The sequence below is a fragment of the Nelumbo lutea genome, chromosome 5 (genome assembly GCF_056320005.1).
Source record: "Nelumbo lutea isolate HS-2025 chromosome 5, American lotus-T2T, whole genome shotgun sequence".
Classification (NCBI taxonomy): Eukaryota; Viridiplantae; Streptophyta; class Magnoliopsida; order Proteales; family Nelumbonaceae; genus Nelumbo; species Nelumbo lutea.
This window is the reverse complement of record NC_142688.1, coordinates 31003310-31030958: the sequence shown is the minus strand read 5'-3', so window position 1 is coordinate 31030958 and position 27649 is coordinate 31003310. Positions and strand designations below refer to the sequence as shown.

General features: G+C 34.6%; 2 protein-coding genes and 1 pseudogene across 3 annotated transcripts; 1 reads left to right on the top strand and 2 right to left on the bottom strand.

The window, feature by feature from the left end:
- Window positions 1-201: 201 nt before the first annotated feature.
- Window positions 202-10044, top strand: LOC148851426 (Serine/Threonine-kinase). The gene is given in 15 exon segments (XM_088942924.1): window positions 202-551; window positions 895-933; window positions 1109-1162; window positions 1344-1407; window positions 1738-1796; window positions 3268-3367; window positions 3370-3391; window positions 3504-3563; window positions 5561-5619; window positions 6342-6421; window positions 6669-6707; window positions 7194-7256; window positions 7338-7385; window positions 7497-7625; window positions 9509-10044. Coding segments are annotated over 15 exon segments (1032 nt in total). The 5' UTR covers window positions 202-383; the 3' UTR covers window positions 9557-10044.
- A 1746-nt stretch (window positions 10045-11790) lies between these two features.
- On the bottom strand, window positions 11791-13658 carry CPR5 (protein). Its single transcript, XM_088945682.1, is given in 5 exon segments — window positions 11791-11972; window positions 11975-12114; window positions 12116-12147; window positions 12706-12858; window positions 12861-13658. Coding segments are annotated over 5 exon segments (1158 nt in total). The 5' UTR covers window positions 13512-13658.
- An 11481-nt stretch (window positions 13659-25139) lies between these two features.
- Window positions 25140-26038, bottom strand: LOC148851424 (nuclear transcription factor Y subunit B-1 pseudogene; annotated as a pseudogene). The gene has a single exon (XR_016099513.1). The product of XR_016099513.1 is annotated as a nuclear transcription factor Y subunit B-1 pseudogene (transcript).
- Window positions 26039-27649: the final 1611 nt, after the last annotated feature.

Below are 27649 nucleotides of genomic sequence, written 5' to 3'. Positions count from 1 at the left end.
TAAGCATGGATTGGGATTGGTTTGATAAATTTGGACCTCGTATTGGGCCAGGCCCGAGCCCGAGATTACACTTTTTAGGGTTGGACCTGATTAATCCTTGACCCGAACCAAAGTCCTTACGTTGTTTTTTTCGAATCCTCGCCTCGCTCAATTTGAAATATTTCAGAGCTTGTCTAGACACCATAAATAACAACACTCACCGCTCTCTCTTTCTCTCGCTCTCTTCCAGTAACCTCTACCTTCTATTTCCTTCAATTCCGGACCGACCGCGTTCTCTTCACGCCGCAAATCCGTTTTCTCTTCTCTCTCTCTCTGTCCGTGTCTGTTCTATCTCTCTCCATCTCTCTGTTGCTGTCTCACCTGTCTCTATCTCAATCTACACGATGAGGAAAGGTTTGAAGAGAAAGGCCAGCAAGAAGGAAGAAAGCAAATCACCTGAGGAGTTTCCAAAAGAAACGACCAAAGCATCGAGCGGAGGAAAGCGAGTTAAAGCTCCTGCTGCTCCAAAACCTAAAGAAGAGCCTGAATTCCTCCCTGAGAAGCGTAATCTGGTGACTCTTCTTGCTCCTCGAGCCTTTCGACTCTCGGTGTTTTTCATTGTTCATTTATTTGGTTTGATTTCATTTGTGTGCGTTAGGGATTTGTTTTGTAGCTTTGTTTTTCTAATTTGCGGATGATTACGCTCTTTTCTATGTTAATATATTGGTTTTGAAGTCTTATGGGGAATGCGGAGCTTGAGTTGAGTTTTTCTTCTTCAAAATTATAGCACATTAAGTCGTAAGACTTTCAAGTAATATTGATGGAAGTAATCAATTCAGTAAAAAAGGAAAATGGTCCCGTCGTTGACATGGATTTTCTGTTATTCTGATCCAATTTCCGGCCTCTCTTTTGTAGGAAGATTTATGGCAGGCTGCATTCCCAGTTGGTACAGAGGTTTGACGTGAGATTTCCTATTTTATTTATTTATTCAATTCCATTATTTTATAATGTCTATACGTAATCATCAATTGCTTGAACTAAATTTTAGAACATAAGCAGAAATTTGAAAATTCACACTGTTCTCCTGTGTCTTTCTAGCTTCTAGGAAATAATGATGTATTAATTGCAGTGGGATCAATTGGAATTGCTTTATCAGTACAAATGGGAGTTTTCAAATTTAGAAGTGAGTTATCCCATCTACTCTGTAAGCATTTTTTGATGATATGAATCCAACATTGTATTCCTTTTGTTGCCTGAGTAATTGTGTGGATGGCAAGTAATGGTATATATCTCACGCTCCTTGCATACCCAAAGGGGAAAAGACCACAGAATACATTAATAATAATCACTCGTTTTGTGATCAGAATGCATTTGAAGAAGGTGGGGAACTTTATGGGAAGAAAGTCTACCTTTTTGGAGCTACAGAACGTAAGTAGTTTAGAGAACTTATTCCTTTAGTTATTCTTCCTAGAGTTTGTGTTTGCTTCATCAAAGATAACTAACATTGGGTGGCATCTATAATGTTGCATTTGATTTATGCTTTGCCTCCAGTTATTGGCACTTGATGTGCAGCTCTTTAACTTCATTGGCCTTTTTTTTTTCTTTCATTTTTTTTCTCATGTTTGCTTCAAGTTCATTTCTTTGGAAAAAAGATGCATTTTTATCCACTTTCAAAACTTCAAATCTAAAATAATTGGTATAGCTCTTTTTATATTTCTTTTCTTAATTTATGTTGCTTATATTTTCTTTCTTCCCCAGCTCAAATGGTCTTCTTCAAGGGTGAAGAAAAGTTAATCTGTATTCCTGTTGTTGTGGCAGTAAGTTTACTTACCTATTGTTGTTTTCATATCGGTTTAAGACTTTTAGCTTTTCATCTCTGTTTTAGGCTTTAGTTAATCTAAATGGTCTTGAGTTGCATGATAGGTTCTACTGAAGCCCTGATCTCCAGCTTTTTCGTTGACAATATTACTTCCTCCCTCGGATGATAAAAGCCAATACTTTTAAAATGACATTGGCTTCATTTGGATGCAATTGAACCGAGTCATTATGGTTATGGAGATCTTTTGATGGCATGACTGGATGCTTTTCTCTTGCCTCCTATTTTAGACCTACATCTACATCCCCTTATCTAGGGGTCATTACTTGGTGTAACGGTAAAACTTGGGGCTGTCAAAGAGTCTGAATGCGGCCACTTTGTGCGAAATAATGCCAAAGGTTAGGACCGTATCCAGTCCGCCACTCCCAAGACCCCAGATAGCTGGGACCAACATTGGGTAATGGCCTTTTTTATCTATATCTCTTTATTTGGGCAATCAAGGTTTGCTGCATGTTGACCTTATGGATGAAACTTCCTAATTATTTTTTCCTTTATTGTTAGAATTTACTACTTGGGATTATATGCTTATTACCAATATTTAATTTGAAAACCGAGCATTGGAACACTTATACAAGTTCACTAGATAGAAATATACTTACCACCATAATGGTAGAAATTAAAATTTGTATTTATTCTAAGAATTGATTTTTGTGTTCTATGTGTTTATTCGATTTGTATCTTTTTTTATTTTTATTTTTTGAGAAGTTTTCAATAGAAGTTTACTGTTTCAAGGGAAAGTTTCTCTTTCTCCTTCCTGAACTACTTTTTCACATTGGCAACATGTAAATTGCTATTAATCGACTCCCCAAATCACATGATAGTATGTGCATATTTATGGTATAAATGTATGCTATGCAATGCTTATTCATTTTGTATCTATGTCCATATATGTCTGGTTGTGAATGTAGTAGTGGTTAAAACCATAATTTTATCATCATCCTATCCTTATCCCAACTATATGAGGTGTTAACTCTTAAAGAACCATTCAACCTAAAAGCTTAAGCTGTTAGGTGAGGTCCTTGAATAGGTTGATATTCTCTAACACGCCCTCTCACACAAGGGCCCATTGGGCTTGAAGTGTGAACAAGCACAGGCCCACCCATACTTTATGCTGAAACTTAATTAATTATAATGGGGGTAATAAGGATCGAACACTAGATCACTTGGTCAAAGTGGCTCTGACACCATCTTGAAGAACCAATCAATCTAAAAGCTTAAGCTGTTAGGTGAGGTCCTTGAATAGGTTGATATTCTCTACCATCTTGTGACCTGGACACTTATCTGCATGCTTGCTTATCCTTGATTGCCTGGATTGGTTCTTCTTTAGTATATTATGATATGGTATAATTTGTTGCATTAGTAATTTATAGGTAATTCTCTTCTTGTTTTATCCCTTCCCCATTGTTAAACAGGTTGTATCTCCATTCCCACCTTCTGATAAGATTGGCATTAATTCAGTCCAAAGAGAAGCTGAGGAAATAGTGCCAATGAAGAAAATGAAAATGGATTGGGTTCATATATCCCTTTAGAGAATAGGTTTGTTCTCTTCATTAGTTGGTGCCTTCCTAGATTATTGTTTCTTATGGAGGGGGTTTTACCTTTTTGAATGATAATGTCATTATGTAGTTTCTCTTGTGCTATTTTGCAGGGATAGTCAAGTAGACAGATTGAATTCTCAGATTTTTATTTTAAGCTGCACTCAGAGAAGGTGCAGATGCTTTTTTTGTTGTTTAAATTTTCTCATGCTATATTTGCTCAGTAATGTATTTTATGTCACTTGCTAAGCTGCTATACTGTAGATCATGATGGTTGAAAATTTCAACAAAACGAAACAATATGGTTGTGAATAATCCACTAGGATTAATTTAATCTATACTTGTTGTCATGCTATCTTATTTTGCCACTAAATATGGTTACTTTTTTTCCCCTAATTTTGTTTCTGTATGTACTTGGTAGTCTTTTCAACAAAATCTCTAAGCCAGTGTGGCATATCCAAGCCAGTGTCAAATATCAGCATATCATCTAGCTAAGCTTGAATTTGATGTCCTGTAGCTTTATGACATATTTCATGATGTTAATATGCCCTGGAATTTTCTGTTTAAGCTTGATACTTGTGTTAATTTGCTAACAGTTGGCTAACTACATTGAGTGCAGTGATATTCTTACATGGTTATGGATATTGAATTTCTTTGAAGTTTTGTATGCACTTTATCTGCTTGTACAGAATAATTCTGAACCCACCGTTTTATTTGTTGATGCTAGTGACCAATAATTCCATCAACATCTCTTTTCTTCCCTACTACATGGATATCATCTTCTGATAGAACACGAAACTCTGCTCATGAAATCTTTTGCCATTTTCCTTCCAATAGTTCCATGTGTAAACTTATAGGTTTCTTTGTGAGATGTCTAGAAAAGGAAAAGGATGGATTATGTTTAGTGATTTGCACTAGAATGCTGCTAATATGATAGTTTATCCAAAATGAGCCAAAATGGTTTCATTCCTTAAAAGGAAATTTCTTGATAGTGAATTATTTGCTAAGATCCTCTTTTTTGTAACTTTTTAGTCTTCTTAACTTATATTGTGTACAATTCTCTGAGTTCATGCACAACCATGTTGACTAGGAACTACATTAATTTGAGACTTCATTCATCAGCCAAAGTTTTGTTAAAGCAACCAAATCAGACCTCTTTTTTTGTCTTCTGTTAACATTACTGCATTACAAATTATAAATAAAGCAGTTTAAACATGGTTGTGGAGTTTGTTCTGGTAACTCTCCAAATAGTTCCATTAAACTTTGCGAAGATGGTGGGCAGACTGGTTATAGCCATATGATTACATTGTATACTTAACTGCAAACAATAGCTCCCAAGTAAGAGCTTTATTAAATAATCTAGATGCCTCCCATGACTTTTGGATGCTCAGTATGAAAGGATTGTATGTTAGAATCTATTAAAAAACTTCATTATTGAGTATTAATCATTTGGCAGAATATGAAGGCAAGACACTTGATTAAATGTTCCTTCTAGAGGTCTATTTTTAATCTAAAAATAGAAACATATATATATTCTAACTTTGGTTGGAGTTGAATAGGGAACTCTTAGTCATAATCTTGGGCAACAACTTACCTTGACGACCCAAAATGCCTAGGTCTCACCTAGATGCCTTGATTACACTGTAATAATCAGAGCTCTCAGCATTCAATGACAGCTAATTGTCTGAGCCTCTGAGGGTGGTTCTGAAATTCTAAATATGGATCCATCCCAATCTGCTCCAATTAAGGTCTGAATCAAATAGTGTTTTTATATGCATTTATGTGTATATACGTTTGTACATAAAGTGTTTAGTTGTTGCATGGAGCCTCCCAAATGGATGAGGTGTCTGTGTTGGATAAATGTCAGATTAAGATGTATGTATTAGAAGTGAACAACTATTATTGATTATCTCAACTCAATCCAACTCATCCTTAAACCTAACTATTTGGGGTCAAACATATGAAACAAGTTCCACCATTCTGCCATATCAAGAGCGGTGTTTCTTTAGAATGATAACTTTTTAGTACATAGTGAACCATCCATAAATATTTTACATGCTTGGCTGCATTCTTTTGAGGGTTATTTGGGTGCTGATGGGTCTTCTAACTTTCTTTTGTTGCCATATTTATTTTGTGGGAATTTTGTATTTATTTGTTCTGTTTTCTGCAGGGCTGCTTTAAGTCACCTGAAATTAGAACGTGTCAAGAAATTTGAATATTGTCTTCCTTGTGAGTTATTCTAATTCTTCTACCTGATATGTCTTGGCATATTGACTTTACCCTAACCTTCACCTAATGGTAGTCTATTGTTAGTAATAATCTTCTGTGCTTTGAAATTTATTTTAGTGTGAAATTCTTTTGACACTCCTTCCTGAAAAAAGTAGATAAATGAACAAATACAGTTATACTTTGTCTGGTGCTCTTCATTCATAGTGTCTGACTTTTTTATGATGTGGATGGTTTCTTTATATGATATATTCTGAGTGGGTAAAACAATTTGCACCCCATTACTTTTATCATTTTTCCCCCTTTTTTTCTCTTGTTTGTGTCTTATGCAATTGAATTTCCTTCAAAACATCAAGATGTGAACCACTTCCTTGGCATCTTATTATCTTTATCAAATTATATCTTACTTTGGAATTAACTTTAAACAGATTTTAATTAAGTAATTACTTTATTGATGCAATTGTTTTCTTATGTTGCCTTGCTTGGGCAGCGATTTTTCTTTGAGATATTTGGCATTTTCCAATAATGAAAAGTAATTGTGTGGGTATTGTAGAAATATCAATTCCTGAGTCCTGATGTAATTTATTCTTCCAATAAATTTGTCCTACTTCTGCTGCATCTGAAATTGAAAATTACAAAAAGTACACATACCAATTCCTGAATCTGATACTGATTATTTCAATAAATTCCTGAATCCTTACATGTAATGTTCTGCTCTTTTGCAGATTTCTACCACCCCCTGAAGGAAGATGAAATTGAGCAAAGCACTGAAGTTAATATTATTTTCCCAGTGGAACCAAAACCAGTAAGCATACACTGTCTGCATGATATGCTATTTTCTGAGCTTCTGCACTTTTCCTTCCACTTTTTCTTTTTCTTTTTTTTTTTTTTGACTTCCCCATGTCCTTTACATATGTTCTTTTTTTGGCAATCCTTTACTGTGTTTTTTAACCATCTGTGAATTCCATCCAAAGGGCTTGAGTAAGGTGTCTTCCAGAAGCTTTGTATAAAACAAGTAACTGATGGCTGGTTCTGCTCATTTTCACCTGCAGGTTGTATGCCAGTTCGATTGGGAGCTTGATGAGCTTGAGGTACAGATTGGGTCTCTTTTCTGTTTGCCTGCCTTCTAGTATAACACAATTAAACTTGGTTAAAAACAAAAGGTTATAGACAAGTTCTTACGAATCATCTAGATTGTTAGAATTAATTCCAAGCAATCTTCATAACTTTCTCAGCATCCAAAAGAATTGATTTTCATAATATGGGTATAGCTAAATGATTTGGAGATTTCATGGGTCTCTGGATTGTGGGTTTACCCTTCATCTCTCTCAGATCATTGCCATTTATATGTTGTTTCTTTTGATGAAATCTTAAGGGGCTAATATGCCTTAATGTCTCAATACCAATCAAAAAAATAATAAAAATGAAATCATTAGGGGTTTTCAAGAACCAAGATGTTTGCTGATTGATTACTTAGTAAGGTGCAAGGTGTAATAAATAATAATGGTTATGTAGCAACCATTATCATATCATGTTTACCTAACCCTTCTCTTAATTGTTGTTTATGCAATCTGCAGGAGTATACTGACAACCTAATTAAGGAGGAGGAATTATCTGAAGATCAGAAGGATGCCTTCAAGGTATATTTAGTGAATGATGAACGTGAATACTTAGCACATTCTCTTCTATGACCAACTTGATACATCTTTTTGTCTTCTCAGGAATTTGTTAAGGAGAAGGTCAGAGAAGCAAAGAAAACTAACAGAGAGGTATTTATTAAATATATGTAGCTCAATCTCATTTTTCTTTTCTGATTGAAGGTTTAAATGCTGTATATATTTGAACTGAGCATTATTTTTCAAATTTTTTTTTTCGTTTAGGCAAGGGAAACTCGGAGGAAAGCCCTAGAAGAAATGAGTGAGGAGACTAAAGCTGCATTTGAGAACATGCGGTTTTACAAGTTCTATCCTGTGCAAACTCCAGATATACCAGACATATCCCAAGTGAAGGTAAAGTTCTGATTACTACCGCCCTACATGTTTCTTATAAGCAATTGATAAATTTTGAAACCCAAATACTTTAATTCTTTTGAACTATAATTGTGTTTTGTTAAATTACCTTTTTCAGTTTGTTTTTTGAGTACAAACCAACCCTGAACTGATTTTTATGGACACTGTTGTGTACTATGCTGTTCTTTTTGGTCCTGTTTTGTCCCCACTTTCCACTGGTCTGGGATTAAAACTAGGTGTGTATTCTTTAATTTTATTTGCTTTTATATTTGTTGTAATAAACAATTCAGTGCATTTAGGGGGTGTTTGAGAATATGGTCGTTTTGTTTTTAAAAACAAAAACAACTGCCAAACCAGAAAAAAACAATATAATTTGCTGATGTGGCTGTTGTTTTTGTTTTCAAAAACAAAACCAACCATGTTGTCGAACACCTCCTTATATTATTAAGTTGTATGCATTTTCATCAGCGTTTGTATAATGTAGTCATTTTTCTCCTCTGTGGTCATATTTCCAGAGAAGTTATGAGGTATTTGATGGGTGTAAGTATCATGGAAGAATTAGCAAAATGTCATTCCCCCCCCCCCCCCCCAAAGAGTCATGGTTATCACTGAAAACCACGAATCTGTTATTCGTTTTGGTCTTTGGTTTCTGTAGCTCTTCTTGTATGCTGCTACATATTTCTTCCATCCTATAATGAAAGTTTAGCTTCTATGGTTCCTAAAACTCTAATAACAGGTGTTGAATAAAAAGTGTATAGGATCAAACATGCTCCTTGATGAATTCATTAGCAGCTTGAATATGCTTATTCAAATGGGTGCCTAGAAGTTCAAATGCTACTAAACACAAAAAAAAGAAGTTTGAATGCTGGGGCGGATTCATTAGCAAGGACAGGGGTTGTAAAGGAGCAGCTGGAGTGGCCTGAGTGGGGGTGTCCAGGGCCAGGCAGCAACTTGTAACAGCTTAGTAGTTGTTTGTTTCGGGCTCTCCATTTATAGGAGCTGGCATTTTAGTCATTTAGCCTGCTGCCCACTTTGGTAGGCAATTAGGTGATTTGTTCCAATGAAATCTCAGTGTTACTTATCAAAATAGGGGAAAAAAAAAACTCCTTGACAAGGTCTCTAAGTACTGTTTGTCCAGACTAGTTAACTATATGCCCTTAATGAAAATTATAATTATCTTAAGTAAACTCAATTCTTTCCATCTTTCTGTAGATGCAATCTAGCCATGTGAGCTGTCCCTCCAAGTCTTCCTAACCCTGGTCAATAAGCTCAAAAAGAAGAGCTGAAACGGCTAATTTATATCTTGCTGGAACTGCTGATTTCTTGGGGTTGAAGGTGCTTCCCCCTCTCCCTGTATCCTTTTCTGGGGCTGCAAACAGATGGGATCAAATTGGATTTGCCTATGTATAACCCCCCCCCCAAAAAAAAAAAAAATGAAACTCGATATGCTTATCTCCATATTTGATTTATTAATATTTAGATTTAAATCAAATCTTATCTGTCAGATTCAGATCGAGTATAGTTGAGTGGGGGAAGAGGAAAAAAATGGGTTTTAGCTTTTGGGGTGCTTGTTGTTTTGATGTAAGCCAAGGCAAGTATTGGGATGCTTGGGTCAGATTGTGGTTTATCAAATCATAAATGAATTGAATTTGTATTCAAATTCTGACAGATGGATACCATTGCAGCCCTATCCTTTGCCAGTTACCCTTCAACCTTTTAGTGCAATAGAAATGGAGATACATGCGTTAGGAAACCTAAGATTGAGGTTATTGTTGATTCAGGGAGAGGACTTTCTAATCCATTCTACTAACATTCTTGATTGCAGTTTTATATTGTATGGTATGCTAATCTTTGAGCATTTGCTTGGTGGTTTCATGGTGCAGTCTCCCTTCATAAATAGGTACTATGGGAAGGCCCGTGTAATTCTTTGATGGACTTCTTCAAGTAGTAGTAGATATCAACTTCAGAAATTCTCTTCCAAGAGATTCTGTCTTGCTTTTCAGCTGTCAAAAAAATTGAGCAGAAGCTGAAAAATTTTGATGTTTGAGAAAGATTAGGTTGTGATCTTCATGTCGTTGATGACCTGATCCCGTGATCAAGCTGGGCATTGCAGGACGAAAGCTGTACCCTGTAATTCATTAGATAATTTTATAGGAAATTCTGAAAGGCTTATAATTCTCGAGGCCATTGAGATTGAGTGTTCCAGAGCTTCTATTCCAAAATTCCCCCCAGGTGTTGTTTGTCGACCTTTCTTTCAACACTTTTTTTGTACTGTAAAAAGAGAAAAAAATACAAAGATCTCTAGGTTTACCAAAAAGATTACATACACTTGTCTATGATATTTCTTGTGTAACATGTGGGATGTGGCTGTTACGATAAACAATAATGGTCTACAGATATTTTTACTTCCAACCTCAAATTTGGGAATCTACCAGTATACAATTTATAGTTTCTACTTGATTTCATATATTTCATAACCGAATCTGAGGACTGAGATGTCACGAGTATTTGGTACTTGTATAGTATTGGCTTTGGTGGTTGTCAAGTTTGTCATTTTGGATGGAGACTGGGTATTATGGATCTGGTATTTCTTAAATTTAGGAGAACAAAGAGTTTCGGGTTATGCCAATCCTATGTTTGATTGGAGCTTTGATTGAACTGTATTTATGTTGGCATGGTTGGGCTAGAGTGGACGGTTGGACCATTGGAACCAAAAACTAGCTATTAAATTGGCACATTGGGGTGCCTATGGCATATGAGCCAAGCTTTTCATGAGTTATTCGGTCTTGTCTTGTGAGGTTCACGAGGTTGATCGAGCTTTTAAATATGTATGTACATTATAAAGATATACAACATACATACATATGTACATATATATATATATATATATAAACTTATGAGCTTTGGGCTCGAGCTGAATTCGAATTCAAGTCTTTAGCTCGAATCGAGCTTGAACTCGAGCCTCATAATGTTTTGGCAAATCAAGCTCGAATGACAAGATATCTGACTTGGCTCAGCTCGAATCCAACTGGCACAGCATGGTTTTATCCCGCACTGTAGCAGGCTATACTAACATGGCCCATGGGCCTCAAACACCTAGCCCAAATAGAACCAGGCCATGCTGGCCCGAAGCGGCATGATCCGTTATACACCTATAATATGAAGATGAAGGTTGTACAAAGAATCAGTTAAGTTTTTGGTACTAGACACCTCAAAATTCTTGCAAGACTGAAAAGCTAGGTGTACTGAATGACCTTGCGTTTCCCATACTCACCACTGAGAGACGTGAAAAATGGAAATCAATTCATTCTCAAACCGGACCTTCACAAAGCCAGTAGTACACTAGAACCCCCAACTATCCACCTCCCAGAAAAAAATAGGTACTATAACTTAGAGGATGCTTGGGATAGTTGGCCCCACAGAACGCATCTGAATTGTCCCCAAAGTTTATCTAACTGATTTCTTTTTTCAAGATTGCATCAATCTAAACAACGGAGGAATCTTGCATAAAACTTGTTAAACACTCCTCTCTTCACCCTTTTTCCTAATGCCAAATTGCCAATGGTTGAAAATATATTCAGAAAAACATTCTCGCATCTCCCAAGTCATTTATCCTTGAACAACAAACAGTAGCAATAACTTTAAAGGATAATGGCATTCAAATAAGTTGGATTGGCCCGAGTTAACAGTTTACACTGTTTCGGGCTTAGGTTTCGGATTGGGCCCCGTTTGATTCGTGGGAACAAGGGTTGGGAATTAGAACCGGAATGGACTATTCCAATTCCAAGTGTTTGGTTGGATGGAATCAGAATCCCATTTCCATTTCTGCTGGAATGACATCCCCAATCTGAGGGAATGACCATTCCCTGCCCCTCCCTTGGGAATGAAATCCCACTCCTGCTTATTTCAACTCTCATTCCCATTCCTGCCTGAACCAAACAGACTATGGGAATGGATCATTCTGATTCTGATTCCATAGGATTTCAATTCTAATTCTGACTGCGAACAAAACGGACCCTTGATTTTTTTTTCTTTTTTTGGATAAGTAATTCTCAAGTCAAAATGCAAAGAGGAGCCATGCCTTATATAAGTTATAACCATGTGTTTCTGTTTGCAACAAATGATGGCCGACTACACGATGCCAACTACCCTTTGTTCTTTCTAGTTATTGACACAAGCATCCATGATTCAGAAACGCTAAATCTATAAATATAGAAGCAAACCATTTACAAACCCACTCCATTAATGCATATAAACAGTGACTGCATATATTCACATAACCTACAACAGTATCTAACCAGTTGCGAGAAGTGATCTTTCCAGTCATTGGGACTCCTAATAGCAAGAAGTCACCGGCATAGTCTGGTTTGAAGCTGAAGAACGTTGCATAAACAAATGTGCAATTGTAATAACCATGAATACACCAAACAGCATCCAGCTCACAACAATAACCTGGCATCATAGCATCTCTAATCCAGAGTAGAAAGATGACAGTCTTTGGGATCCACCAAGATTTAGATTCCTAAAAACAGAGGCTCAGTTTGGAAGAAGTACAAATACAAATACAAATACGTACAGTGCAAATACATAAAAAATAATACAAAATACAAGGTTTTGCACTCTATATATTTGTATTTCTACTCCTTCCAAACTAAGCCAGAAATAAAAATCATGATATCATTTTCAAACATCAAAGGAAATGTTGGGAGGCTTAATCTGAGGAACTGCCTACCATGGATGATATGACCTAGTCTCTCATCCTTTTAATGCAGCATGTTTTCATTGATTTGGTTAGCTCACATTCATGGACAAGTGAAACAACTCTAGGCAAGCCACAATCCAAAAGTTGCATTTACACATAATGGTCCAATTGGGGAAGCTTCTCCTTGACATGCATTGGTAATTAATCAAATATTCAGTATCGTCCAGTTGACATGATGGCAGCTACAGTTTACTGGTTGGGATAAAATGGCTTATTCAGCACATATAAAGTTCATTCTTAGACGAACAAGGTCACAGCATGCAGGGTGTTATACAATGCTATTATATAATGTTTTTAAGCAGTTAAAACTGCACTAACCTTGGGAGAGGAAGTACAGGATTCAGTGGCCTCCATGATCTGTTCACAGGAATAAACATAAGCACCATATACAAGAGAAGCCAACATGATAATCAGACCAGCTATGAGACAATCCACACACTTCTTGAGCAGCTCAGCAGCTCTGCACATCTCATGTCTTCCAACTGATTCTTAAATTTCTTGGCTTTGAAGGATGCTTTTGAAATACCCATAGATAATTCAAACCTCTCTAAATGATTTGACTCAGAGTTGAGAGCCAGTTGTGATTCGTTCAGTTGCAAACCTTTCATAATCAGACCTATCTCTAATGTCTTCAGGTCATTGAAATGGGCTTGCTCCATGACAGATTTTTCAAAGGTGCTAAGCATAGACTGATTAAATTGAGAACCCATTGTGCTTGAAGCAGCACAAGCTAGCTGGTAGTTTATTTGTCCATTGAGAGCAAGCTCCTGCTTCATAGAATCTGAAATCACAGTCTCTTGTATTTCCTCAACATCAGAAAATAGTTTGCACGGAAGGATGGCTTCAGAATGGCAATTTTTCATGTCACTGTAACAATTGCTTAAAGGATCTTGTTGCTTGTTAAAAGAAGCAGGGTGTACCATTTCAGGACTACAATTTTGCATACTTTAACCACTTAATTCATCTCTTTCTTTGTTGAGAGATGCTTCACTGAGCTACTGTAGGGTCCACAGGGTGCTCCGAAATTATCTGTCAAGTTTCCTAGCAAAACTGTCAAACTGTTTCTCAAAAATCTGCCCAAAGATGGTCCATACAATAAAAGCCATATGGTATAGCTTCAGCATCTAAAATGCAATGACACATCAAGTGTTTGACACTAAAAATGTAAAATTTAACTAAAAACCTAAGAACATGTGGATTATCCAGCAGTTAAATTCCCTTCCACCCCACCCCACCCCACCAAAAAGAAATGTCTACCAGAAAAAAGTAGATGGATGAGTTAGCAGTTTAGCTTCTGGTTCTGCCTTACGTTGGCTAAAGATTCCTTCAATGCCAGGGTGAAAATCTGCAAGCATATCAATATATTCAAGTCAGTTGATATGCCGTACTTGTCAGATCAATAAAATTAACGAGTACACAGTCATGGAAAAAGAAGTACAGAGAAACATAAGGTGGGAGTGGGAAGACACCGTGACTTGCAGGCTTCATCTTTCAAAGCACCAATTATTTCAACAATCTGGATAGAGAACCTCCTGGATAGGCCGCAGCTGAAAAGAACAGCAGCTAGGTGTACAAACCATCCAATCTGGTTGACCCTTGGTCAACAAAAATGTACATGACATCCACTAGAAATAGCACTAATCAAATCAATGTGATATATGCAGAGCAATCCAGCAGATCTTAGTACACAAAATGCCCTTAATTGTTGGCCAAGGATGAACTTGTAGGAACCAAAAACAATAAATACAGGTATTGAAATAGGGATCAAAAAGTGTACCTTTGAAAGGTGATCTACAGAAATCCTATCCCCTGCTACATCATTAGTATCCAACACCTAAAACCAACATTAGTAATGTCCTCAGAATCAACAAAAATGACATTTATTGTGTGTGCGTGTGTAAGTGAGAGAGAGAGAGAGCAAAATCAAATCGTTTTTCTTTTTTTGATGAATAAATCAAATCTAAATCACAAGGAAGGTTTAATCTTTAAAGGGCCAATCTCAGGGGAAACATTAGCCATTTACAAAGGGGAAAAAAAAACAGGTATTGTTGGAAATTTAATGTCAGTATATTGTAAAAATTGTGGGTTTTGTAAAAACTACCAAACCTATAAAAATATTCAATAATGTGATAATGATTTAATAAATGAGGAAAGAAACATAAAGATGCACTTTGAAATTACTATTATCACTCTAAAAGTGCCTAATAAAGCTAAAAACAGTTGTCAAATAGACAAAAATACTTGTTATTTATAACCAATGTGGCAAATACTTTCGTTTTTTATATCAAAGGAAAGTCCTAGATATTAAAATGATTTTATCATGACATATTTATTTATTCTTTTATAGGAATGTCTGAGATAATGAGAAGATGATGCCACAACTAATTAAATTATGCACATATTACAAGAATATTTCAGAAAAAAAGGAATAACGTTTTAAACTTATAGCTTTAAACAACAACAACAATAAAGAGGGAGTCTTGCAAGCTTGACTCTTGAATATAATTGTTTAGACAATGTTTCTCTCCATGTAGACCAAAATATGATGTTTGTACAAATAAGAAAGTAAGTCATCAGAACAATAGAAAACAAATCAAAGTGTTAGGGGGCATGTCCAAAGATATGGCATGTATGATAGTTTTTCAATCTCAATTTCTTCATGCATGCCTTAAATTTTTTTCTTAATTGATAATACGGGATTGTGTTAATTGGACATATATATATATATATAGAGAGAGAGAGAGAGAGAGAGAGAGAGAGTGTGCGTGTGTGTTTAAAAAGCTGTACATTCATTGTGAAAACATATTTATCTATAGAAAAGTCACCAATACTCTTCTCCACAAAATTTTTCCTGAAATAAACCTTTCAATTTGATAACAATGTCATCTTACATACCAAGTTACACCCCTATACTTGATCTATTACTGTAATTCTATGGGCAATATCCTTTTTCTAGAGGAAAATATAGAGTAACTTGAAGCTCATAGAAGATGAAATCTATAATACAAACAAAAGCATGATAACTTGGAAATAGAATGATCATTATATTTTTCATTCTTTAGATTTTTATAGCTATGTCTGAAGTTATCACTTGAGGTGCATGAAAGAAGTGGAATCTCTAACTATGACCTGCTCAGGTCAGTGCAGTTCACCACACCTCATAGGAGGGTATATCCCTCCCTTTCCTTTCACAAAAACATTCCCTGCCTTCCTTCAATAACCTACATAGCCCTCAAATGGCTAAGAAGGGAACCATTCGTAATACCAAAACAACACAAACTACTAAACCTGATCACTTTCTAGCATAGGTAGCACACATTTAGTAGGTTACAAAGTGTAAGAAAATGGGCATATAAAATAACATAAACCCATTCAACCCAACATAAACCCAAACTGATCCAGACCAATCCAACCCATTTGTCCCAACAAATATAAAAATAGGGATACACGCTCAAATGAGGACCCAAAACCTAAGGAACCCCAAATTCTCTTCTCTCTAGTCTCTACAACCACCACTGCCTTGAACTTTCGGAGGCTTGACCACCACCTCTTCAGAGTTGATCCTCTTACACAAACAAATACACCTTTGCTTGGCTTCAAACCCACCTCACCCCCACCCCTCAACAAAACATGCACACAAAAAGTGAAGAACATTGTATTCAATTAACATATCCTATACATTTTTTTGAATTGTAATATAAAGTATTTCATTAAATCAAAAAGGCAACAAAGAACCCCTGTACATTAGGTTTATGAAAAATTATTTTCACTTTTTTGTTCCTTTTTTCCCTTTTTCCTCTGTGCTTAATACATCATGCTTTATTCCTTAACAAACCACGGTTCCTCCGTACTTGGTTAACCTTGGCCACCTAACTTAAATAAGGAGATGAAGGATCTAGAGACATTAAAAAGGAGTAACACTTCTATTTTTTGCCATTTGCTTAACTGTAAATAAGAATAGATTGTAAGTAGGAGGATACTAATATCATGAAGCATGGAACAAACTACACAAAAGATACTTCGGCGCATACAAAGAGGTTTACTTAGACATGAGCTGTAAAAAGCATAGGGGAAAATAATGATGAAACTATTTTTATTATAGTGATATTCCTGTTACTGCAGTAAAAGTCAATCACTTATGTATAAATAAAGCATTTTCTTCCCAAAACCACTCTTTTATGCTTAATGAAATATTAAATTTTTCTTCTCAAAATCTTGAATAAGTTTTCAGAACTCCAGCCCTCTTCGGAATGGTTGTGGCTGTATGTGGTTTATCGGATTCAGGAATTTGATAATCAGGTTACACATGCTTGTAGAGGAAACAACAAAGGTGGTGGAGATAATCTAGTGGTACTCGAGCTGCAACATGGAGAGGGAACTAGATAGTTAAAGAGTTAAAACCAACAGCTTTCTTGATAAATTGGACTATGTAGTTTTCCATAGTTTTTTACTGTCTGTAGGGACTCCAGGAGTTTCCAATCATATGCTAAACTGACACTCTCAAAGTTAACATATTCAGTTCAAGGACCATACTGTTAAAGGGATATGTACATAATGCAAATTGAATAAGAACCTAGACGGCTAGACCTGGAACATATTTGCGCCAATCTAAGGATTTGACAGTTCTGTCTTCAACTCTTTAAGTCTTTATACGTCCTTTAATGTGATTCCAATTTAAAATAAAGTATAACAAAGCAAAGCCCGGACGAACTCTGTTTTCTTCAACTCTGCCCAACCAAAATGCTCCTATGTTTGTATGACCATAAAAGTTTTCGCGTTGAAAGCTCTTTTTTTTATTCTAAATTCATCCCTATGCCAATCTCCAACGATAAGTATAGTCTCAAGGAGCGAAAAAGAGAAAGGCGTCTTCAAGAGTATATGCAGAGATGCAGACAACATTAAAAAAAAAGTGCACTGATCAAGATTACAACCTTATAAAGGTTCTAAAACAAAAATGAGACCTAGAATATTCGAACCTACGAAACAACGGAGGCAATCGACATCCCCAGAGGAAGCGCCTGTGCATCGAAATAGTTCTCGTCGCGCCGACTACATCGAATAAATACTTGAGGAGTTCAGCTTTTAATTGTGATGCGCAAGCCTTTCTGTTGGGATGAAAAAGAAGATAGAGAAAAAGAAGAACTAGACAAATGTCTCAATTGCTTCTTCTTCCTGACAACTTGTCCGCCATTATCGATGCTCGAGTTCCGACGAGGAGGCGAGGGGAGTTCCGGGTTTGCATTGGCTGGGGATAAATCAACTGTCCGATTCGAGTGACAAGCAGTCGACTCGACGGTAAAGCCTTTTCCAGCTCCGCCATTCACCTCTTCTGTGGCAATAGTGAAACCAGCACGATTGGAACCAAGCGCTTGCGAAGGAGACGAAGACGAAGACGATTGGACGAATACGAAGACGAAGACGAAGACGAAGACGAAGACGAAGACGAATACGAATACGAAGACGAATACGAAGACGAAGACGAATATGAAGAGGAGGTGGTGCTTGTTCACCAGCAGTGGTAACAAAGTAGCGGTAGTGGCGACGATGGTACCAAACAGCGGCGACGGTGGTGGCAATGACGTTAACAGACCAACAGCGATGCAAATGTATCTGAAATCTCGTATTTGAGATCTAATTTCAATCCCTCCCCCCATCTCTCGATCCCCTCTCAGTACATGCTCCCTTAAAAAATTAAATAACAAGTATTTTATTAGACCATGAACTGCTGTTTGGGTCGAATAGTTTAACGGTTCGATCGCCCAAGTTAGTGATTTTCTAACTAATTCAATGGTTTGTTTAGAAAAAGCGGTCCACTTGAAAACTGGACCCAAAAGTATCACCACTCCTGGGTTAAACAGTTCAACCGTCTAGTCTGCTCCAGTTTTTAAAACAACGGTTTGGATAGTTGATAAAGGAAATTAGATAACACTCAAAGGGTATTTGTGTCTTTTTCAAATACCACTTAATAGTTAGTTAATAGCATGATTGACACATTTTGAAAGTTTAGATATTGAGTTGTTGCATTTTAAAGTTTGGGGACCAAAGTGGTATTAGACCCAAAGTCCAGGGTACTAATTGGGAATTTCCCTTTGTTTTCTAAAAATGGAAAATAAATTACCCTATTGTTTCAATAATTATTTAAAGAATTCTTAAGTTTTCTAACAATTATAAAATCATTCCCTGTTGTTCGATGCCCTTCCAATATAACATGATTTATATAATTTTTCTTAATTCCAAAATTATCCTTTGCGATCTGCTTGTTATTGTTGTTCAAAATAAAACCGAAGGACAATGATAAAGAACCTTACACTAGATGAAATGAGATAAATTAATATAGAAAAAGAGAAGTTCCATCCCATATATTGCCTCTTAAAGAATATCGTCCAAAGGATTCTATGTTTAAAATATTTAGAAAAGGTCCAAACCCCAAGGTGGGTGGGTGGGGGTGTGGGGACCATGTATTTCCCTATCCTTATCTTCTCCTATTTAAAACCTCTGACACCGTTAAGAGAAAATAAATGCATGTAGTGTGGGACGTGCTGTGCTGGCATGGCACGGATTGGAGGCAGCCCGGACACCACCCTCTCTTGTTCAAATCAGCCCCCCACAACATCTCACAGCACATCCCCGCCGTATATTGCGAATATCTCACATCTGAAGATGCTCTCAATACACGGCGGGGATGTACTATGGGACGTTGTGGGGGGCAATCTTGTGGGAGGCTGATTTGATCTCCACCCTCTCGCTGTTGATGCTAATTAACATGTGAAAGTCTAAAGGTATTTGAAACTTTTCATAGTTCATGTAGTAAAGTAATACACCTCCCATATTTGTGGGGGGTTTGGAGTTTACCCTAAACAAGGACGAAGTGATTCATGTCTTCGCAACCAGGCCGAAACTCTAGAAAAGGAGAAAAGCAAACCTTGTTACCAAGTGAGTAGCAATGTTGGTATGAATCCCATTATTTAGGTGGTGTTTGGCACAATGGTATTGTCACATTATATATAATTGTCATTTCAAGTGAGTAGCAATTTTGGGCTGATTAATACAAATTTGTGAGAAATACGTATTGCCACATTATATATAATTGTCATTTCAAGTAAAGAAATGCATGTGCTTGAGAAAACATAATATTAGATGTTTTAGAATAAAAATAGCAATTTATATTGATAAACTCGAACGTTTTCAAAACATCTCTCAATTTTGTATTGATCGATTTAACTGTTAGAATAGTCACTCCTATCTTTGGTTTTGGTCCTCTTAAAACCTGACATTTGATAAAAATGTTAACCTGATAAAAAAGTGTCCACCTTGGGCAGTTGAACCATTAACCCATTCAACAAAATAAAAAGTTGCATACTTAATGTATGTGCAATTTTTCAGAGGTCATAATTTTGCACTTAGTTGTACAATTAAGGTGATTTTTTTTTATTTTGGGTAACTTTTCTAGATCCATGCATTGCAAGGTGCCAAAGCCCTACTTATTCCCCCAAAAAACACTTATTTGGTCTCAAATTGTAATTTTTAATATTTTTATAAATAAAAAAGTTAAATAAATTAAAAAATATAACTTAAACATAAAATAATATTTATATATACATATACTACATCTACAAAATATTTGTATTTTTTATTGATAAAATACAAGTTTATATACATACATATATACATGCATACATGTTTTGTTAATGTGTTATGGTCTGACCAATTCGACCCAAACGGTCGAACCGATGACCTACAACCAAGACGCAAGAACAATTTGGCCTTGATGCTGGTTTTTAAAACATTGGTTTTAGTTTAACACTAATGGGGACCCGTGCAAATGCACGGGATTTATTAAGCAAAAGCTAAACTATAGAAACACATAAGAGTATACAATTGTTTTATACTTTTAACTTTTAAAATAATTAATAATTATTTATATTTTATATACTACTTTTAATAATTTTTTACAATACAAAAATAACAATTAATAACTAATTTTAGCTAGCTAGGGCTGTTCATCAAACTGATGAAACAGACTAACCCAACCAACTCGACCTGAGTTGGTCAGTTTTCTAGTATTTCCAATTGGCTTTGGTTCAACAATTTCCCAACCCAACCAGGTTGGATTAATTTCATTTTTCCTATTTCTAAATCAACCAAAATCAAATGACGTAACCATAGATATATTTTATATTTTTTATATAAAATTTTAAAACAGAAAAGTGGGAAAATTCCCATATCTAAAATATTTTAATCATAAACTTAATTTTTAAATTTATTTTTAAATTTATTTTTAAATTTATTTTTAAATTATTTCACTATAATTTTTTAAATTTAAATTTATTTTTTAAGTTTAAATCTTTTGAACCGACCGACCAAATCGATACAACTCGAGTTGGTTGATTTTCACTAATGGTCAGTTGGTTTCATGTGACCAACTCCCTAACCTAACCAGGTTGATTTGGTCGGCCAAACATCCTACAACCGAGCAGAACTAACTCATGAGCACTCCTAATTTTAGCTAAATTAATAGTCTAATCTCTAATAAATAATAATAGTTTAATCTCCAATAATTATTGAAAATTTATAGCAAAAATACATAATTATTAAAAATATATTGATAATGAAAATATAATAAATACTAAAAAATATATTAAATTAGTCAATAAATAGTTTATTCTCAAATAAATATTAATCAATAAATTATAACAAAGATACAATAAGTACAATAAATTAAATTTAAAAATTTAAATAATAGTAGTTTAATCTCCAATAATTAGTGAAAATGTTCTACTAAATAATAAAACAAAAATAAATTTGTACATAATTATTGAAAATATATTTATCACAAAAACAATAAATAATTACTAAAAATACAAAAAATATTAAGTTTAATATAGATAAATATATAATAAATATATATATTAAGATTTTAAAAATATTATTAATAAATATTAATTTTTCAAAGTTTCTTTCTAGAATTATTAATTGAATACGTGAAATTAGTTATTTAAATAATATCATTATTTATATTTAAAATATTAATTATTCATTGAATTTAATAATCTGTAAATTTGTAATTTATACTATTATTACATAATTTCGTTATTAATTTTGTATAATATTTCATTATTATTAATTTGAATATTATGTTCTAGCTATTTTTCTAGTTTTAAGATTTTTTATAAATTCATTACATAATTTCATGATTTTAACTATTTAAAATCTAGTTATGTTAAATATTTCATTAGTTAACATATTTAGTTATTTATATATTTAAATAATATATAAAATATTTAAATTTTTTTGTTGTTTGAATTTTATTTATTTTAAAGTTATTACATAATATTATATATTTTGTTTAAATAATTATTTAGTTATTTTTATGTTATTTAAGATATTTAGCTATTGAAATATTTAATTAATAATTTATTGTTAAATGTTAAATTTTTATATTTAAACAACATTTGAATTGAATAATCTTGAAAACCATAATATATATTGTTAGTACATAATTTCGTGATGAATTTTGTAAAAATATAAAATTATTAATGATATGAGTATTATTAAATCTATTATAATTATTTTTTTGTATTCTTAATAAATATTTTAAAGTTATTATATAATTTTGTTAGAATATTTAAATAATTTTTAAATTTTTAATTCAAACTTTAAATATATATGGATAAAAAGTGGGGGAGAGGATAAATAGGAATTAGAGATAATTTAGGTTGCATTTGGAAACGATGCAAATGTGTGAATGCAAATATGTAGAGTGTAAAACAGTTCATATAAATTGCAAAGTTGGGTTAGTTTTGCACTGACAAATTTACCTTCTTACCAAACAGACTTTTAGTTGTAATGGATGTGAACATGAATTCCAATAAAGCATATTTTTTTTTTTTTATCAAAAGCACATTTTAATTCAAATTTACTCCTTTTTTATTGATGTACTTTTACATCTTATTATCAATGTAAATATACATTGGATTGTCATTTGTCAATGCATAAATGTAATGTTGCCAAACATAGGCAAAAGTAAACCAGAGTGCAAACTTACCCTAAATAGGGATTTACACTCCATTTGCTTCGTTTCCAAATGCAACCTTATAAAAAAATGGGGGAGGTAGTTTAGGAGAAATTTTAGGAGATGATATTATTCAAATTATTGAGAACATGCATGCATGGAATAAAAAAATAAAAATTGTTGTGTTTTAGTGTGTGTTTGTGTAGAGAGAGAGAGAGAGAGATAATTGGTTAGATTCTGACATAGATAGTGGGTCCCAAATAAAATGAATATATAGGAGTAGTTTTCCCCATACTCAACACGATGTGGTCAATAGAACAAAGCTGGAACAGTCCAAATTAAACTATACTAGTGCAATGTAAATTCTTTAAATCCGGCATCCGACTTGCACCCAATACTTGATGAGTTGGATCAATATAACTTTACTCCCACTCTCCAAAGGTGTGTTGATGTATAAAGACCCGCAATCCTTCCATGAAGCACAACTTATACTGAGAATTACAACCCAAGAGTTTTCAACATTGAAGAAAAAAATATAGTTCCACAATGTATGTGTTTGGCACCGCGGGTGTTTATTAACTAAACATTTTATACTTGATTTGTTTGGAAAACTGAGAAAAGCAATGATGAGCCCATTTATTGACACTTAAGCGCTATTAGATGCCACATCAACAAAATAGTGAATAAATGACTACCCATTTGGGGAAGCGCTAAATTGAAGCTTTTCCCAACAATAAGCACGCACATAAACCAAAGTCTACTTTTGCAAGTCCCTATGCGTATGGATTCATATAATGGGGGAAATGTTGAAGTGGTGCCTATGTGGTAGTGTTTTTTCAATAAACACCCACAATTCCAAACACACACAACATTGTTAGTGAAAAAACTTGTATACAATATTTTAAACCTTATATTTTGAACTATACATATTACTATATTTTTAAACCTTTTATTTGTATCGTCCATCTTTGCATTTCTAAATTTTACAAGTGTGCATGTACTTTGCACGTGACAAATTTTGATGATGATGATGATGATGATGATAGTAAATTATATGTTTTCAAAATTTTCTACAATTTTATTTTTATTAAGTACACTTGGTTTTGTCTAATATGATAAATATGTGCCTAAATGTCTTTTACTTTTTTTTGCATTTTTTATACTTTTGTTTGTTTTCATCCTTTTTAATTTGTATTATTATTTAATTATGACATCAAGGGCTTACACATTTAACCTAAAAGGTTGAATTGCTGATTCGCTACCAAATAGGAAAACAACTCCATTTTGGGCTGATTTTAAATTTGTATTTTATTTCTATCATCAATAAAACAATTATTCTTTGGTACACTTAGTTTTCTTTTTTAATATGGTCAATTAATATAAAAAAATAAAAAATGGGAGTTAATACCCTAAATATAAGACTTAATGAGAGGGAATTGAATGAGGAAAAATGTAGTAGTTAAAATTACATTTTATGCCCTCATAATTGAAGAGACCAAATTAAAAAATAGGGGTATTCTACTTAAGAATAGAATTCAATTAATGTTATTGGGAATTATTATGTACCTTAAATAGAAGACTTAATGATAAGGATTCAAATGAGAAAGAATGGTTACTCAAATTACATTTTGTCCTTGCAATGAGATAGGGTGCAAATTAAAAAATTGGGATATTTTAGGCGGTGTTTGGCATCAATGCTGTTTTCTAAGAAAACGACGCCACATCAATGCCATGTTAGAAAAGGCGATGCTTAAAAAAATGGTTATAAAGCATTGGTACCAAACAAAACCAGTGTTGTTTTCCCATAAAACAGCCTATGTGGTAGTATCAATGCCAAACCAAAAAATGAGCCACTTTCTAAGAAAACGGTGCAACGGACCCTCATGCATACAACACCATTTTCTCATAAATATCTTTAAAGCAACAACATTGATGCCAAACACCTACTTAATCAAACAAAACATTTCCCTTCCATTCAAACTTTTAATAATAGTATAGATGCGGTCTTAAAGTTTCTATTAATAAATGTTGCTCATCTGGTTTATTATCTCAATTAAAGCTTTTTTATTAAAATACAAATTTGCCCTCATATTATCTCAAGATCAAAGGGTAAATTCTATCCAATAAGAATAAGACCCATTCACACTTTTATAAGTAATATAGATATAAATATAGTATATAGACTGCAAATACAAATCCATACAGTGCAAAATCAAGATTTAAAAATATTGGATACAAGGTTATGCATCAAACATATTTGTATTTAATTTGCACTCCTAAACCGAGCCCAAGGGATTTTACTCTGTTTTCTCTTAAGGGCCTGGATGGGTTCATAATAGGAAAAGAAAAAAAAAAATTCCCAGACCAGCCTGGCCCAGGTCCTGACGAGTTGCTAGTTTACCAGTTTACCACTGCTTCGTTCTTTGTTCCATTAATTTCCCTGGCCAAAAGGCCCAAAACCCATATAATTGCAATGCCATACTACTAATATAATCTGAAGATAAACGCCTACTATCTCATAGAAATCCCTACAAGTCCCACCATCGCTACTTTCCCTGTAAACGTCTAAACCAGAACTGATAAATGCAGTTTGAAACATGTACAGAATAGCAAGTAAACGCTTGATCTCACCCAGCTGGGCTCCTTTAGTAGTCCTCTCTTTCTCTTCATTTTTCTTCTTCTAAGAAACACAGAGAGACGAAGAATGTCGCAATAGAAAACAGTAGCAGAGTCACAAGATACACACAAAATATTGAAACATCAATTAATTAATACCCACATATCGACTAATATGTCGAAACATATGCAGTTCCGGCTATGAAAATCTCCATATATTATATTCCACCAAGTTACAGAATGGAGAAAAATAAAGAGAACCCTTAATTTAAATTACCCCTACTCAACCCCACGATGATTTTACTCTATCTACCTCCAAATTTTCCTAGATTTTACCAGTGTAGAGAGTACCCATCCTCGAGTTGTCTCCATAGTCAACCATTCTCCCTTCATCTCCGTGGTTCTTCGAAGCTACTTGAGCCCCCAGCGAATAAAACCCGCCATTAAAACTCTGGAAGGTCGCCCTGCTTGCCATCGGATCAGTAACGACCTTGTCAAGTACAGTAACAGCATAATTATTATTGCTGCAGGTATTCGCCGTCTCCTCAGTTGGGGATTGATCTCCTTGTCTAAGCATGGAATTCTTCTCTCCTTCCATCTCCCGATACTTGTTAAGATAAATCTTCAGAGGCCCGACATAGTTCTCGAACCCCAGAGTTGTCATGGCCCATAAGAGATCGTCACCGTTTATAGTCTTTCTCTTCTCTCTCTGGCACTTGTCCGACGCTTCGCCAGTGATAAAGCTGATGAACTCCGACACACATTCTTGCACGGTCTCTTTCGCTTCCTTCGATATCTTTGCGTTGGCTGGGAGCGATTTTTTCATGATACGGCTCACGTTGGCTATGGGGAGGAATCGGTCTTGCTCTTTAGAGGAGCTATCCGATGCATTCTCAGTCATGGCTGCAGACTCAGACCCAGATAGATGGCTCTTGACTGGGCTATTTTGCTGTTGTATTCCTTAATTTCATAGAGGAGAAGGATTTTATAGAAGAAGAAGATAAACAAGAGGAAGGAGATAGAAACAGATCTAGGGATCACTTGAGTATCCTTCATTTCATGTGTTGTCAAGTTACAGTAGTTGAAGTATTATTTTGCTCATGAGTTGTAGACTTCTGGGGTGTGAACTGAAGGAAGAAGAAACACTTCCCCAGAATTAATCAGATGTATTCAGGGAACATGACTCGGCACTGGATTGGTGGGTTCCAACTAGCTATCAACCATCCATGGAAGCTGGTTCATTATCTCCTGCTAGGAGCCAACTCCCAAAGCAGGTACTCCCTAGCTAGTCCCTAGCTCTTTTGTTATATTTGATTTTCTAGGGTTTTTAGTAGGGTTTTGATCTAATCAACCTTTGCATTATTTTTTACCTTTTGACAAGGTATCTTGAATGGCCAAAGGAAGGAAGAAAAAAGGTGGTGGCACATATGCCTATTATCCTGTCATCTTGCTTGCTGTGTGTCCAGGATTCTTCTTGTCACATCCATGGATATTTGAAGACAAAAAAGTATCACAAGTTCATGATTTACCTTCATTCACAATCAAATATCATTCTTACGGTGAAAGTGAACCAGATTTAAAAATAAAACCTCAAGGAACATTTCAAAGAAGTGTATACAGTGACAGATGTGTCTTCACTTGGAACTACCCTAACCCACATCATATCACAAAGTACAAATATACTTTATATGTTTAAATATGTATTTATTTTTTTACTTGGTCTACCCTAACAAAATAGATGCTAAAGTCTCAATTTGTAAGCTAAGACTATTTTTATTAAATGGGTTTTCCTCCCATCGCTCATGAAATTTGATACTCCAAAAAAAGAAGGAAAAAAAAAAAAGAAAATGCTGTTGATTGATGAATTGGGTTTTGAAAATGGATAGAAGCCTCTAGGTCAAGCATAAATTTTTTCTCTTTTGGGGTGGTGGAGGGATGATCTTTCTTGAACAGACATGCTTAGCTATATAACATGTAATTGAGACAGGATGTGGCCTGTCGAATATAGATATGTAGAGGTGGATCCAAATGAAAAAAGATTGCTCACCTGGGACAAGCACAGGCTAAGCCTACTACAGTCACATGATACGATGGAAATGGCTTTTTCCTTTCTTCCATTCTCTCACTATCATCTGAAACTTAAAAAGTAAAATAAGAGTTCTCTGCAAACTAGAAACTGTACTGTAGAAGATTCTTTTTTAGTAACTTTCTTACTAGTGTACATGTACATTTTTTTATATGTATGTAATATAAGCTATTGGAATTTATTCTTTTAAATGTTCTTTATTTGTATAAAGGAAAGTACTTGTACGCCTAAATAGTGTTCTATCTTAAGGGATGGAATTTCTTGTCTTGAACTTCTGAACCTGTTTGATAATTGGGTATTTGGGTCAAGGTCGATTTAGGATCTTTGCTCATTGAAAAACTGGCTGATCACTCATGATTGACCCATTTTCAAGTTCTGCCTAGAACCCTTAAATTAGACCAACACTGGATCAGATTTGGTTGAATGTTTCTGATCTAACCAAATTACGAACGCACATAATTCGGTTATCTTATCATCATCTGAGTCATGCTCGAACTATATGGGGTCAGTTATATGAATTTTGTTTCACCATTCTTTAATTGTTTATG